The 14,833-nt window shown below is 44.4% G+C and overlaps 2 protein-coding genes across 2 annotated transcripts; one reads left to right on the top strand and one right to left on the bottom strand.

Annotated features, from left to right (window-relative positions):
- The first annotated feature begins 311 nt into the window (after positions 1–311).
- Positions 312–7,365, top strand: dus1l (dihydrouridine synthase 1-like). Its single transcript, XM_079745770.1, has 14 exons — positions 312–399; positions 1,040–1,292; positions 1,775–1,883; positions 2,089–2,139; positions 2,235–2,347; positions 2,476–2,558; positions 2,666–2,769; positions 3,523–3,670; positions 4,153–4,249; positions 5,184–5,278; positions 5,596–5,762; positions 5,890–5,927; positions 6,068–6,143; positions 6,405–7,365. Exons 2-14 carry the CDS (start codon positions 1,056–1,058, stop codon positions 6,551–6,553), a joined length of 1,467 nt encoding a protein of 488 aa, XP_079601896.1. The 5' UTR covers positions 312–399; positions 1,040–1,055; the 3' UTR covers positions 6,554–7,365.
- Positions 7,366–7,522: 157 nt separating this feature from the next.
- gps1 (G protein pathway suppressor 1) lies at positions 7,523–14,764 on the bottom strand. Its single transcript, XM_079745558.1, has 14 exons — positions 14,715–14,764; positions 13,791–13,883; positions 12,733–12,914; positions 12,165–12,329; positions 11,860–11,995; positions 11,170–11,247; positions 10,955–11,015; positions 10,264–10,349; positions 9,758–9,852; positions 9,429–9,534; positions 8,906–8,986; positions 8,668–8,805; positions 8,165–8,299; positions 7,523–7,939 (listed from the first exon to the last, which is right to left on the bottom strand). Exons 1-14 carry the CDS (start codon positions 14,745–14,747, stop codon positions 7,865–7,867), a joined length of 1,464 nt encoding a protein of 487 aa, XP_079601684.1. The 5' UTR covers positions 14,748–14,764; the 3' UTR covers positions 7,523–7,864.
- Positions 14,765–14,833: the final 69 nt, after the last annotated feature.

Below are 14,833 nucleotides of genomic sequence, written 5' to 3' on the forward strand. Positions count from 1 at the left end.
ATACAAAATAAAGCAAAAAAGCCCTGCTTAAACTTCATATATGCCTACATATAATCGTATTAAGAATGTAGACATAGATCTTGAAGCGGTTTGTTAAGTTGTAGCCTTATAAATGCAATTAAGAAAATCGATTCATACTGGGCATGGAAATCAAGTTTATGTTTGGTTTGAATCTTATAATGAACTTTTTAAAGTTGAAACCATACACTCTGTGTATATACAGTTTCAATTACAGTTTCAATGTTGTACTCCACGTGGACTGAAAATTGTTTGCGCTGTTGGTTTCCTATCGGTAACATTTGAACGCTACACTCATTTGGAAAACTCATTTGGAAAAGGCTGTAATGCTGCAGTTTAGTTAAAAAGCCACTGCTCACCCTTGTGCCACAACTAACACAGGTAAATACGGCTAGACTACTGCATATTGAGAGAGAGAGAGAGAGAGAGAGAGAGAGAGAGAGAGAGAGAGAGAGAGAGAGAGAGAGAGAGAGAGAGAGAGAGAGAGAGAGAGAGAGAGAGAGAGAGAGAGATCTATATAAAGATGTAGATATTAAACGTATTATGTTGGTAACAAAATGAATGACAAGTCTTAAGTGATGAACATTATTGTTTTGTTTGTTGTTGACTGTTTTATTATGAAAGCTATCTCTGCGAGTTTTGCGTCCTCTTCAAGTGATGCATCATGTGCTCACCTCGTCCGGTGTGGCTATCGCTAACATCTAAATCAGGAATAACTTATAAGTGTCAACCTTATACGTATAACGTACTTGATTACGTATTGCTGCTCTGTGAGCTCAGTTGCAAGGAGTTCAAGATGACTATAAATAAGCTGTCAGTCGTGTTTCCAACAGTCAAACCAGACCATTATATCTAGAAAATAAAGCGTGCCTAGTGAACATTTAAAAGCGACATAGCGTTGATGTTATGGCGTTAGCTGTACTCAAACAGTACGTAAGGCTACTTGGGATTGTAGTTTATGTATATGCCATTCATTGTGTTAAATCTACCCAACAAAAAAGTAAGAATACTTTACATCAAGGTGCAAGGCTTCCGTGATGCCTAAACTCCAAGGGCTGGAGTTCTGGAGAACGACACTGCGAGAGGCACGGTATGTCGTGGCACCCATGGTGGACCAGAGTGAGCTGGCCTGGCGTCTGCTGAGCCGCCGTCATGGAGCACAGCTGTGCTACACTCCTATGCTGCATGCCCAGGTGTTTGTCCGCGATGCCAACTACAGGAGGGATAACTTTTATTCAGAGGTCTGTGCCGAGGACCGACCCCTCATCACACAGGTCAGTATTGACAGAAGAATTTTGTTTGCATGTCACCCACCGGTTCCCCCTAATTGGCGAGCTTGGTCTGTCGCCAAAGAAGCACAGACTATAGAAGCAATACACAAGTTAACATTTATGAGAAACAGACAGGACAATATTGCAAACTAGATCAGTCTACATCAGCACCACTAAACGAATGAACGAAGACCAAATTACCTTCTCTGACATCGTCTTTCACCCCGGGAAAATTGGCAATCATCGAAGATGTAGAATAACATTCCACCATACCCGACCTCACCTGATGTAGGGGACGTAGATCAACATAACATTGAATATTCCTCAAGACACATAGACTACACCTAACCATTGTAATCAGTTTGTCATCACACACACCGTAACAGTTAAGTCAATTAAACCCAATTATTCTGGATAATGTGAGGAGGGCCTCCCTCGCACTCAGTGCCAATAATCTCGTACGTGTGTTGTGCTTTGTGTGACAGTTCTGTGCCAACGACCCAGAGGTCTTCCTGAAGGCGGCCCTACTGGCCCAGGAACACTGTGATGCCATCGACCTTAACCTGGGCTGCCCTCAGATGATCGCTAAGAGAGGTACTCCCAGCGACACCCTGGGGTCCCCTGCGCTCCGCTCCATAGGACCAAAGCCGTTTCCTTTGGGCTAGAAGCCCTGCTAATGCTTTGGTAGCATGTTGCCACGACCAACTGAAACGTACCTCACCATAGTGCCTGTAGGAGGACTTATGGATATGAATTGATTGAGAGTCCAGCTGTATGATTTGAGGATGCTCTACTCTAGGGCACTACGGGGTTTTCCTCCAAGACGAATGGGATCTGCTGGAGAAAATGGGTGAGTTAAGACTCCAGAGTGAGAAACAATGGCAGAAATGTGAAAAAAGAGGTTGATCACGCTAATGGTGAACATTTGATCTGCTTGGCTCGTAGTGAAGTTGGCCCATGAAAAGCTGTCTGTGCCGATCACTTGCAAGATCCGCGTGTTCCAGGACGTAGAGAGGACTGTGAGCTATGCACAGATGCTTGAGAAAGCAGGGTGTCAGGTACGGAAAGTGCTAGTGGAGAACAAAAAGAACGGAACAAAATGGAGATATTTACGACTTAACCTAATCACTATGATGAAACAAAATGTTTCTGCAATTCAAATTAGAGCAATTCCACATGTTTTCAGTTGCTGACTGTACACGGTCGCACCAAAGACCAGAAGGGCCCTTTGACAGGGATAGCCGACTGGGAACACATCAAGGCCGTACGGTGAGTCATTTTGGAACAAAATGCACGTTTTGTTCTTCTAAGCTGGCCCCTGCCTGCTGACACACGCATGATTCTCTTTGCATTGTTTTTGGATTTCTTTCCCGCAGGAAGGCTGTGAACATCCCCGTGTTTGCTAATGGTAACATACAGCATCTGAGCGACGTGGAGCGATGCATCGAGGAGACAGGGGTACACGGCGTCATGAGCGCAGGTGAATTATTATTATTATTATTATTATTTAGGGGGGTCGTATCCGTAGGAATCCTATTGTGTTCGTTAGTATGACCCACACTCAAGCTTAGTGTCAGAGGAGGCAGCTTCTCATGGCCTACGACCTTCCCCATTGGGACAATGGCAATTCTCTGATAGATGGTGCCTATTTGTACAAGATATTTCCATTTCCCCTGATTTTGTTCAAGTCTGTCTGTATCTCAAGAGTAGTGTTTTGCCTGAGGTTGTGGAGTTTTCTCATTAATGACTTTATCAAAAGAAAATTGCTGGTCCATGAAATGATAGTTAGAATAGAATGATAGTTGGCTGCATTTTGGATATGTATTCTAGGTGGCTTACTATTACAGATAGTGGATGTAGTATTTTATGATATGTGTATATATATATTGGATGTATTCTAAGATAGATGGTGGATGTGGTATCCTATGATAGCCAGTGGATGTCTCCAACTGTGGGTACATCAGTAGCTCAATGAGTAGAGCATATGGCGGCAAGGCAGACGGTCCATGGGTCGATCCCACCGGGAAAGAAACAGCTGAAGAAACAGCTTGTCTGGAGTAGATGGAGTCCCCGAACCAATCGGGGAAGGGATGCCCTGATTGGTCATCAACGACCCGGGAGCAGTCTATAATATAAATTGGCTCATTCAGAGGCAGGCGGTCAACTAGAACCAGAAATTCTCAAAGCGCATTTAACTCACCAACAGTTGATGGATTCATCCTTTGTCTTTCAGAGGGGAACCTCCATAACCCAGCGCTGTTCGAGGGAAGCAGCCCCCCCGTGTGGGAGATGGCGGAGGAGTACCTGGAGGTGGTGAAGAAGCATCCCCCCAGCACCCTGTCCTTCGTGCGCGCCCACCTCTTCAAGCTGTGGCACCACACGTATGTAAGCCTGAGTTTTAAGAATGATGCATGCAAGTGTTTGATGTTGCTTGTATTTTTTCCGGTAGGCAGACCAAACATGAATCCAAGAAAAAAGTTGAAAGTGCTCTTGATGGTGGTCCATTCACTTCTCCACACATCTCCACCGACACTCTGCAAATAAAATTCTCTTGGAAGATCCGAGCATCCACCTAACCAAATGAAACCTCAAAAATATTCTCTTTATGATCGTTAAATATTGGACGTTTCACTCCCAAAAGCCGGGTCCTTTTCATAAATGACATTAGGTGGAGGAGCCTTTGTAACTCTCTCCTAGAGCTGAAAGTACTTTTACTCATAAATTAAACTTAAGCGCAATGCCTAGGAGTAACTCTGAGAGGTGTGTGTGTGTGTGTGTGTGTGTGTGTGTGTGTGTGTGTGTGTGTGTGTGTGTGTGTGTGTGTGTGTGTGTGTGTGTGTGTGTGTGTGTGTGTGTCACATAGACTACAGATCCACCAGGACCTCCGGGAGGAGCTGGCCAAGGTGAAGAGCATCGAGGGGATGGCGGAGGTCAGCAGACAGCTGCGACTGCGTTGCCAAGTAAGAGAACTGCTGCAGTGAGGAATCGTGGCTGTGAGTCCCCCGGGGCTGCAATCCACAGCCATCAAAGTGGATGCAAAGATCAAAGACACTTTGATCTGCTCCTTAAAGAGCAACTTGCAGGGGATGTATCTAGCAAACGAAACGGAACATTTTACATCAGGGAATTTTAAATGCATCTGGACTCGTTTCTGTAATGCTATGTGCAATCCCATAGCATTAGAGAAAATATTATTATAACATGTGCGCGAGTGCTTATGGTAAATTTGTGTGGGATTGGGATGGGGATCAGGATGGATGAATAAATGGGGGGATTGTGGTCCAAACCATTCATTTCCTAATGGGGGTCATTTCAGAGCCAGAACACCGATGATGAGACAAAATGGACTTAACCAGAGGCAATAAATATGTATGATTTTAAGGAAAAGTTTGAACTGGGTCAGATTTGATTAAAACTCTGGAAGAAGGCTTGAGTGGATAGCAAGTCGAACCACAAGATCCAGGGCTTGGAGCCTTGAGTCGATTCAACATTCATTAGTTATTTCTGTAGTACACACGGTCCTCCCCACTTTGAGGTTCCTTGAATCTGTAATATTATGACTAAATAATGAGGCTCATCCCTCCTGTTGGCAGGAGGGTAGCTACCTCACCATCTGAGCATTGCTCTCACCACTATGATTCTACTTGCTATCCACTGTGTCTCAAGCTTGTGTCTTCCAACAAGTTACCTCACGTTCAAGTTTGTGTTTTTTGGTCTGAGTGTGAGTCTTAAAAAAAGTACAAAATGTTGGCATTTGCGATCGATTTGCTACTTACTTCCCCAACATATAAATGAAGTGGTTATCCTTCACGACGCTCTATGAATAATCACCTGGTCCCGGCCTCCGAGATGACTACAACGGCTGTAGGGTGACATTGTGTGCTGTCCGCGCAGGAGGAGATCGCCAGAGAGAAGGAGGGGATCACGGTGAGGCCACAGGGGGACCTTCCCTTACCTCACTGGAGGTGCCAGCCATACATCAGACCACCGTGAGTCCCCCCCCCCTCCACTCAATATTGACTTATTATGCATCATTCAAATGGAATATCCATCGACGGTTGTCCCAAAAAAGCCACTTGACTCTTGCTTTCCGATCCCTCTAGCCTTTTGGTTACATTTGGATTTTAATGCCAACATGTGTGCCACGTACGTTTGTACCCTTACATGGGGATTAACTTGTCTCTTAATAAGTCTTGCTGAAAGAATTATCCATATTGCTTGCTAAAAAATATGAAAACAAAACATTGGAAAATGAATACAATTTAAAAGGAAGGGCTACATTGATCTCAGTTGTTTTTTTTTCCAGGCCTAAGGAGTTGGATCCAAATGGTAAAAGCGAGGCTTCAGAGGTAAGGATCACGAGTCAGAAGAGGGCGCTGGAGGACTCTGACGGGACGCCTGACGTCCTATCCAAAAACAAGCAGAAGAAACAGGCCCGCAACCCCTACAAAAACTGGGATCCTGAGAATAGGCGTGAGTCCAGTCTCCCCTTGGTGTAACGCTTGTGGATAATGTATGAGGCCATAATTTGAATCGTATCGGCAAACTTAAGTTCATGGAGTTGATTATACATTTATCTTATCTCTCTTCATCCCTGCAGCAAAGTACTTGATGTGTGAACAGTGTGGAAACCCAAAGGTAAAGGGATAAAAGTCTTCTAACTATATTGATACATTGGAAAAAAAAAAGCAGAGTAATTGTGTTGTGCATGTGATAAAAAGAATAGATGCACATGAGCATGGGTTGTAATACGAACCTAACGGTGTTCTCCTCCTCAGGGAAACAAGTGCGTCTTCGACATGTGTCGGGCCTGCTGCAAGAAGAAAGCCTATAAGGAGGTGGCCGACTGTCCAGGTCAGTGCGGTAAAGCAGACGACGCACACAAATACTCACTGGCTTGTAATTATACCAGAGTTTTGGTATTGAACACAGAGATGGGACATGATTAACAATGGTAAACGGGACGCGCCACTTTAGGAGTATTTGGTGACCCCAGTGACGTCTGTTTTCTTCTCTGCTTGTGCAACATGAGCTCAAGTAGTTATTTTTTTATAACACAATCGACATAGAAATGTGTATTATTTGATTGTGGGTGTCTGTGCGCCCACCACTTAGGCCACGGTCTCCGGTTCAAGACCAAAGCAGACCGACGGAAAGCAGAGGAGGAGGAGAGGGAAGGGGGCCCGCAGGAGACGGACCCCCACGGTGGCCCCCAGGTTCTCCCAGAGACACAGAACACAGAGCAGGGCCGGCCGGACCCCTAGGAGCCACACCTCCATAAGGAGCTGCAGGATCTGCACTCCCTTTCATATTCATGACATTATACTATCATCTCCCAGATTATGGCTGTACAACTCTGTGACACATCATTGGTCTGTGGATGTCTTTTATTTTCGCTTTGTTCATTCATTAAAAATGATGCCAAAAATGAAGTCCAATCCAGCATTCCCAGTCGTGGTCTCTAAACATGGCATTCGCAAGGAGCGTAAATGTATCCAAACATTAGACAATCTGATGCCTACCTATATGTTAACATAGGATGTGTAGGCAAGTCCAGGGTCCAGTGTTGTTGCAGAGTGGAGTTTAACGGCCAACTGGATGGAATGAAGGGTGTTGACCGCAGCACTAAAACCAATAAAAGGTATCCTATCACACCGTTGTTTCACTTCAGGTGTGTCAAAGCAGAGTGGGTCCCTGTACAAATGGCACCAACCTGTAAGCATGGTGAACAGATGTTCAAATGTGGCGGGAATTCTGGACTTGATGTGGGCTGTGACCAGTGGCTGGGTATTTCATAATGATGGGCGAAGGCGTGGTGCCATTCAGGCTGTAGACTAGTGACTACCAGGTTGCATCCATCAAAGTTACAAGTAGGACGGTTGATAAATCAACTTACTACACGTCAACAACAAGCGACACTTCAATGTCAATGCTTTGAATTCATTGCATTCAAATTTGAAAGGTTTTTATAACACTAGTTTGTCAACAAATGCCCTTGGCAGCTCCTGCGTCTGCTCTAGACCAATGCTGAACGGCTTATGGCAACTGAACAGCACACATTTTGTAATGCCATGGATTTCACAATAAGCCCACTCAACCAAATGATCAACCATCTCTAAACCCCACTTGATTTATTTGATCCTTTTCCACTAAGGTTGAAATATTGTGCGGTTGACCCTGGTTTGGGGTAATCAAACCAGCGACACCGGGGATGAAAAAAAGCAAGTCTGGTAAACTTTTTGCGACATTTATTTTAAAAGCTCATTCTGTTGAGGTCTCGAACGGTGATGCGTATTGTTAGGTCACAACTAAAGTGCATCTCTTAACATACAACAACAGCAGCGGCTCTGCTGCCAACCACCTTTGCCAAACAATATTCTTTTAACAACGATGCATAATAAGTTCATGATAAACCGATGCAACTATATTATCGGACGACTTTATGGTCCTTTCGCTATGCATTAGCTTCAATTCCGGGAAAGTAACATTTTGGGCATCGACCATGGCAGGGTCCGAATTATAGAGGGTGTGTGACTTGTTGGATTTAGACAAAGTTTTCCATCTTCGGGACCTCTTCACATGTTTGTGCTCATCCGGGTTTGGCTGTTGGCGGGCGTGAGTTCCCCCTGGCTGCCCTCTCGTGGTGGGGACTGAAAATACATGTGTGTACATTTTCACATTCATTACGCATCTGTTATGCTTTCTTTAATTTTTTGGGGTAAAAGTACAGAAATTATAATTGGATGTAATACAATTTCGCATGGATGTGTTTAACGCATCATCAGCACAAAGCAAATCATAGCTTTTTGTGACTGCAATCTCAATTGCGGTCTGGAGAAGACCCTGTTCAACTCGGATCAGTCATCTTGGGTCACCTTGACGTGGATCTGGTTTCGCAGCACGGCTGCTCGGAGGATCATGGCTTTGGCCCGTCTCTGGAACTCCTTGCCCATGATCAGCGACTTCTCAAAAGTAGTGCTCCTCTGGTCGACGTCCCGTGCGTACAGGATCTAAAACAAGGGGATCCGTCACTTCAGAGAACCGGGGTTGCTATGATGAAAGGTTTTAGCCACTTCCATCCGTTCTGAGGTTAAACGCCTTTAAATTTGGTTTAAACCAAGGTCTAAAAAGGGGGCTGCAGGAACTATTTGAGGGTTATGGAAATGTTGGCATTTTTGGAAACAATCGCTGACTTTCTTCAAGTGCACGAGATTTAGACTGTGGTCATTAAGATATTGGTGCCCACGCAGGAGTGCCTGCGCATGTTTCACCCACAAATATACTATCGCTACCTCTCAACAGCCCCTTTAAAATGTAGATTGTGAGGGAAGCTCTGCCAACAGGCCTCAGACAATCATCCGTTTGGAGCCGCCGTTACCTTGCTGTGGGAGTCGATGCGTGCGTTGATGAGGCCCTCCAGTATGAGCTGAGTGAGCTCGTCCTCTAGCGCCGCTACTGAAGTGTTGAAGGCCTGCGCCATCTTGGTCATGTCTGCCGACGCGTACGGGCTGAAATACTACAGAAAAGCGCACAGCCCCGACGGTAAGGACTCCACAGTCCAAATAAAGTAAACACAGGGTGTGGATGTGAAGAAGTGTGGGTCTGGCCCTCCTCACCTGTATTAGGGCTCTGTTCCTAATCTGTGTGTACAGTGTCCTTACATGGGGGGCCAAGTAGATGTCCAGCAGCAGGTTGTCCTGAAGGGATGAGCGCACAAAACAAGAAGCTGAAAATGGGAGTGTTACATCACACAACAGGGAAGGGTACTGTGGCGGAGGCAAAACTACTCAAACCCGGTCGGAAGGTTGTGGGTCTGAGGCCCATGCCTGCATTCCAAATGTGGGCATCCTTGAGCAAGATGCCGAGCCTAAACCTGTTCCTTAATAAAATACATCGCAATTCAAGGTCAAAGTGACTGAGATGACTTCATATTGAGTTCCACACTTTTTAGTTGAGGGGCACTGTATAATCAAATAACCAAAAAATGTCTTTAGAAAATAAAGAGATGAAATACTTTTGCAATGGCCGTTCCATATGCAAAGGTAAATGATGCATAACAAGAAACATTAACTCTTTGTGTATGACACTTGAGTCTTCTATGGGTTACATGTCAGTGCTGTGCATTGATGTCGGTCTTACCTTCATTTCATCCAGCAGTTTGAGACAAGAGGCATACTTTGATTCATAAAACTTGAAGATGATGTCCCGGATCTGGGGTTCCAGCTCCAAGAACAATTTGAAGGAGCTGAGGGGGATGAAAAAGATTATTTAAATAGAAAGGATCATTTTACTTAATACGTTTTAGTGCACCCTTGATTCAAATACATTCAGATGCCCTAATCTGGAAAACATCGAGGAAGCTCCAAGTTAAATTTAAACAAAACAAGATTTTCCAAAACAACTGAACAGCAATATGACAGGGTCAATATGCTCAGTGGCTGCTCTCTGGTGAAGAAGGGGAGGCTGACCTGCTGGAGATGACGTTGCGTTGGAGCTCCTGTCGGTCAAACGTCGCCAGGGCGCACATGCCTCCATACACCGCCACGTTACTTGGGGACAAGAGCTGTGGCGGGGGAACACAGAGGGAAGCAGTCAGTCGCTCTATCGACATTGGTTCCATATACTCAGTCTTAACAGTACAACAGCTTTTGTAAGATGTGGATTTGTATTGTTTTTCCTTTTGTAGCATACTGCATTAGAACCCCATTGCTCACACTGTTGTCCTTTTGACACGGGTGACAAAACCAAAATGTGTCCAAGTACTCAAGCTGATGTAACCGGTGTTAACCGGTACCAATAGGACCAAACTAGCTGCATGGAGGAGCTAGTGACCCCACCATGCACACTTGGTTTAATTATTAAGAGCATGCCCCTGGCCGCTTGAACCAAGCGCACAGCTCCGACCCCAGGACATCCTGTGTCCTGACTAGTCTGGGAGGAGAACAGCAACGGTGGCATTTATAAATAATCTCACCTCTGGGAAGTCACAGTGGTCGAACGAAGTCTGGAGGAAGCACTTGGCCGCGGCCTTGTACTTGTGAGACGCCAGCTCTGCCAGACCTGGAGTATTAAGGCAACACCTTTACATTTATATTGACATTTAGGGCATTTAGCAGACGCTTTTATCCAAAGCGACTTACAATAAGTACATTTGTCATAAGAAGTTAAACAATATATCGCTGTGGGTACAGTAAAGATGTTCATAGAACCAAGGGCAAATACTAACACCATGGTCAGCTACACTCTGAACTATTATTTCAATCCTTGCTATGTATTCATATAAGTATTTTATTATTATTATTATTATTATTATTATTATTATTATTATTATTATTATTATTATTATTATGTTGGAGCAGAAAGTATTGCTTAAAATATTGTGACTTAAACCAAACAGGGGTTTAGGAGAGCACAATTTCTGCACAAAACTGTAGACTGTAGTCTTAGCAGAGACGGATAAAGGTTTTACCAAGCTGGAGAAAAGTGTACCCTACATGTTTTGATGTGATGGTAGCGTTTACAGTGGAAATATAATTCTTAGGGAGGTTTACAGCAAATAGAACGGTATTCATACGATGCATCATTCAAAGGTGCATTTTTGTAGCTATAAAATAATAATACATTTTACTCGATGAAAGTGTCTCAGTGATGAAAGGTTTCCTTACCTGCAGCACATTTTAACTTGGCAAGAACCGCCTGGTTTTGACTATCTCGTTCTCCTCTTTGCTATACGACAAAACACACACACACACAAATATACAATTAAAAGCACAATAGCGTGAACAGTCATGAAATGACCAAACAAGTCAAACAGAAAAACTAAACAGGAAGGTTGGCTCAGAGTGCAGTCGTGCATATTATGAAGCGGCCTGGTACAAACCTCTGCGATCTCGGGCGTGGACTCGGCCTTGCTGACGTAGCTCAGCACGTGGGACCAGTTCTGGAGGTAAACGCTGACCTGGGGAAGGAGAGAACAACCTCAGTGCCTGGTCACAAACACGGGATTCAACAGCATGACGTAGACGTGTGGCTGAAGGGAATCCCCGACCCGGGTGCATGGGCACAGCGTTCAGCTTATGCCGTATAGGGCCTGTCTCTAAAGAAGCAGAGTAGCGGGGAGCACATCTTTTTTACAGTGTGGCCTTGTGTTTTACAATTACTGTTTTTGTGATGCTTCCAAAAAGGGTATAATTATGTGGGCCTTCTGAATAATACATTTACCACAAATGCATAATCTTTGCTAGTTCAAGCGTATGATGTTTGAAATTAACAAAATCCAAAATTAAGGTCAGTGATCTGTCGAACGTGGCCTAGAAAATCCAACCTCTGGGATTTTTTTAATTCCCTGGTGTACCGTAAACTGCCCATGCCTATTAAACAACTCAATATTCTAATATGATATATATTAGAATATGTATCGAGACCCAACCCTAACCCTAAAACGGCAGTCAGGAAGAAAAAGCTGCAGATTTAGGAAGAGAGGGTGGGCACTAGAATTGATATAGAAATATTTGAAAGCAGCCCATATGTTAACATGGAACACTGAATGTAGATTGACAATGGGCCTGACCTTGATGACATTAAGACACATGTTGATGACGTGCTTGGCGCTGGTGCAGTAGTCTCTGGCTCTGGAGTAGCACTTGAGTGCGTTGCTAAGGTCGCCACAGTCCAGGTAGTGATCCCCTAGGTCGTCATGGCCCCTCCTGGAGGGAGGGAAAGAGGGGAAATACAAGGATGAGGACGGAAGGATGTGACAGAAGGAGAAGAAAGGCCCGCCCCACACACACACACACACACTAAAGCCGGATTTATGGTCAACAGCAGGAAAGGAACCAATGTCTACATTCATGGGCATCCAACTCAAAGCCAAACCTGATGCTTTCTTTGATGGAGTTCCCCTTGTAGTTCTTGAGGTCCGTGTCCAACTTCTCCAGCTTTAGCAAGGCTTTCTTCCGAGTGGATTCGGCCCAGGCGGTGTCCAACGGCGGCGGCACCGCTGCACCTTCTGCCGCCGCCTCCGCTTCACCGGGAGCTTCTCTGAGGGGGGGCAACCAGCACACCGTGAGGGTTGGATAGACAGATAGATACATAGATACATAGATACATAGATAGATAGATGGACCCGTTTTGCAGCTAAATGCCAGCCACTTCAAATTAATGTAGAAAAGTTTTGCATTTGAAAAAAATTAATGGTGACATATTATACCATCAGGGGTGAGGATGATTAACCGTTACAAGCCGTTTAGAACATCTTCTGACATCACAAGTGGGCATGTCCCCCTAGATATATGACGGATGACGGACACGCCCACTTGTGATGTCAGAAGAGGACGATTTTTAACATGGCTTGTAACGGCTAATCCCACTCACACCTGGTGGTATAATATGTCACCTTTAACGTGACATTTGACATTCTGTCAATCTGCTGATCCAAGCCTACCTCGTGGCCTCAGCCAGCTTGCGGTGGACCTCCTCGTACGAGTCCACATTGAAGGTCCTCTGGACGAAGGAGAGCGCCATCTTGAGGGCCTCCACGCGGAGCTGCGGGCAGTGCTCGGCGATGAACTGCAGCCGCTCGATGCGCATGAAGCCGCTGTAGCTGGAGGCATACTGCTCCAGGTCCTACACAGGACGACCAGAACAAGCGTAGAGGTGAGCAAAGGATGGCAAGAGAGCACACACACAACTTAAAGAACATTATCATGAATAGAGAAGTGCCATACTTTCTGGGTGTGTGTTTTGAGCTTGGATTCATGTTAGAGTAATTTTACATTAGGGGTTTTTACCCTAACAAAAAGACGAGCATGAGCCAATCTAAACCACAACAACCCTCTACACATCGATACTGCTTAAATCAAGTGTATTCATTTGGCAAAACTTGATACGGATCGTATGATTTACTAATTCAAATTGCGGAGCGGAACAAACCGCCAAACTCCGGTCCGCTTTAAATGGAATTTTGGTGCAGTGCGGTTCGCTTTAGGTTTAAACGTGATCCATCCCAACCCAAGAAAGCGAGGACTGTAGCGCACGTGTTCAGTCCCTTTCAGCTCCATAATTGTAATTATTTGATCGTTGTGGGGTTGAACAAAGGATTATTGGACGGAACATTCATGTTCAATTTAAAAAGGACCTTAAATGTAAGCTATGACCTATAGTTTTACATTTACTAACTCAATACAATTCATTAATCCAACAAGGAACACTTTGCTCCTCCCTGCTGTCATAGACGATGACATCATTTTGGAAGTAGCAACTGGCACAACACAGGCCACGGTAGTCAGTGGAAAGGGAGGAGTGAGGGGGGGGGGGGGAGAGATTCAGTCGGTTGCAAAATGCAACCTCATTGCCAGATGCTACTCAGTTCTACACCCTGGACCTTTCATTTGAATCATAAACCACAATTATTTAAGACGCATTCAGCGTCTTAAATGATTGAAGACGCAATAAGCATGCTTATTGAAGAGGTACTGTATACGGTTTACTAAATAGACGTACCAGTGTTGGGTTCTCCACTACGAAGTTGATATCTGGAGCATTCTGCTGGTCGTCTTGGGGGTCTGCGTCTATCTGCATGGGCTCCACTGGGCCCTGGAAGTTTACACCCAACAGAGATTATGGGGAAGCAAATGTGTGCGTGTCCTGCTGCTGAATGACCTCTGGCTTAATGCATACACTAAACATATTTTTACCTTATATTCAAAGCTATCCTGGTCGGACATATTACCATACTAATCACATCCCACCCCGATAGTTATCTGCTACGGAGACATTCATTATGTACTAGATGTTAGCTTCTAAAAACGTTTAGAAGACCACCTCTATTGAAATAGATATAACATAATATATCACATACATATTGTCATGTAGTTTAAGCTCTGCCTATGGTTGTTATACGCCAATTAGCATTCCTATTTCCTATCTTGAGTTATGAGAGTCTTGTTAACGATGTGGTATATACGATTTAATCAAATGGGGGGAGGTATAGAATAACAAAACAAGTTTTAGCTATCAACATTAGACAACTCGATTAGCTAGCGTGTCAAGTGTGTACACACAAAGTAAGCTAGCCAACGTTAGCTTCAGAGGAACCAAAATGTGTTGTTCTTGCTTTCATGCGGTCAGAGTAAGAAGCAAAGATGATTTTAAACACGTTTAATCCTGAGGATATTGCTTTTTGTCACGTTTATGAATACGCACATCTGCTAGCTTGACTGCAAATGCTAGATAACTTAGGACGCCTGTGGTAGCCTAACGTTAGCGTTCTAGGCAATTCAACGACAGCTAAACTGCTATATATGAGTCAGGCTACTAGGCACTGGTTATTAAGTGTAAATGCATAGTGCACCATTACCTATTTCATCCTCATGAAATCTGTGTCTCATGATAGACATGAAAATAATAATACATTTTGACAACTACCTGAAAGTTGAAGACCTGCACAGGCAACGGCATCTCCGGGATTTGCGACTTTTGTCCACCAGGTGGCGTTGTGCTGCAATATTATAATAAGTAGGCCGCCGTTGTGATTTGCTCTGTCC

This window comes from Pollachius pollachius, assembly GCF_949987615.1.
Source record: "Pollachius pollachius genome assembly, chromosome: 11".
NCBI lineage: Eukaryota > Metazoa > Chordata > Actinopteri > Gadiformes > Gadidae > Pollachius > Pollachius pollachius.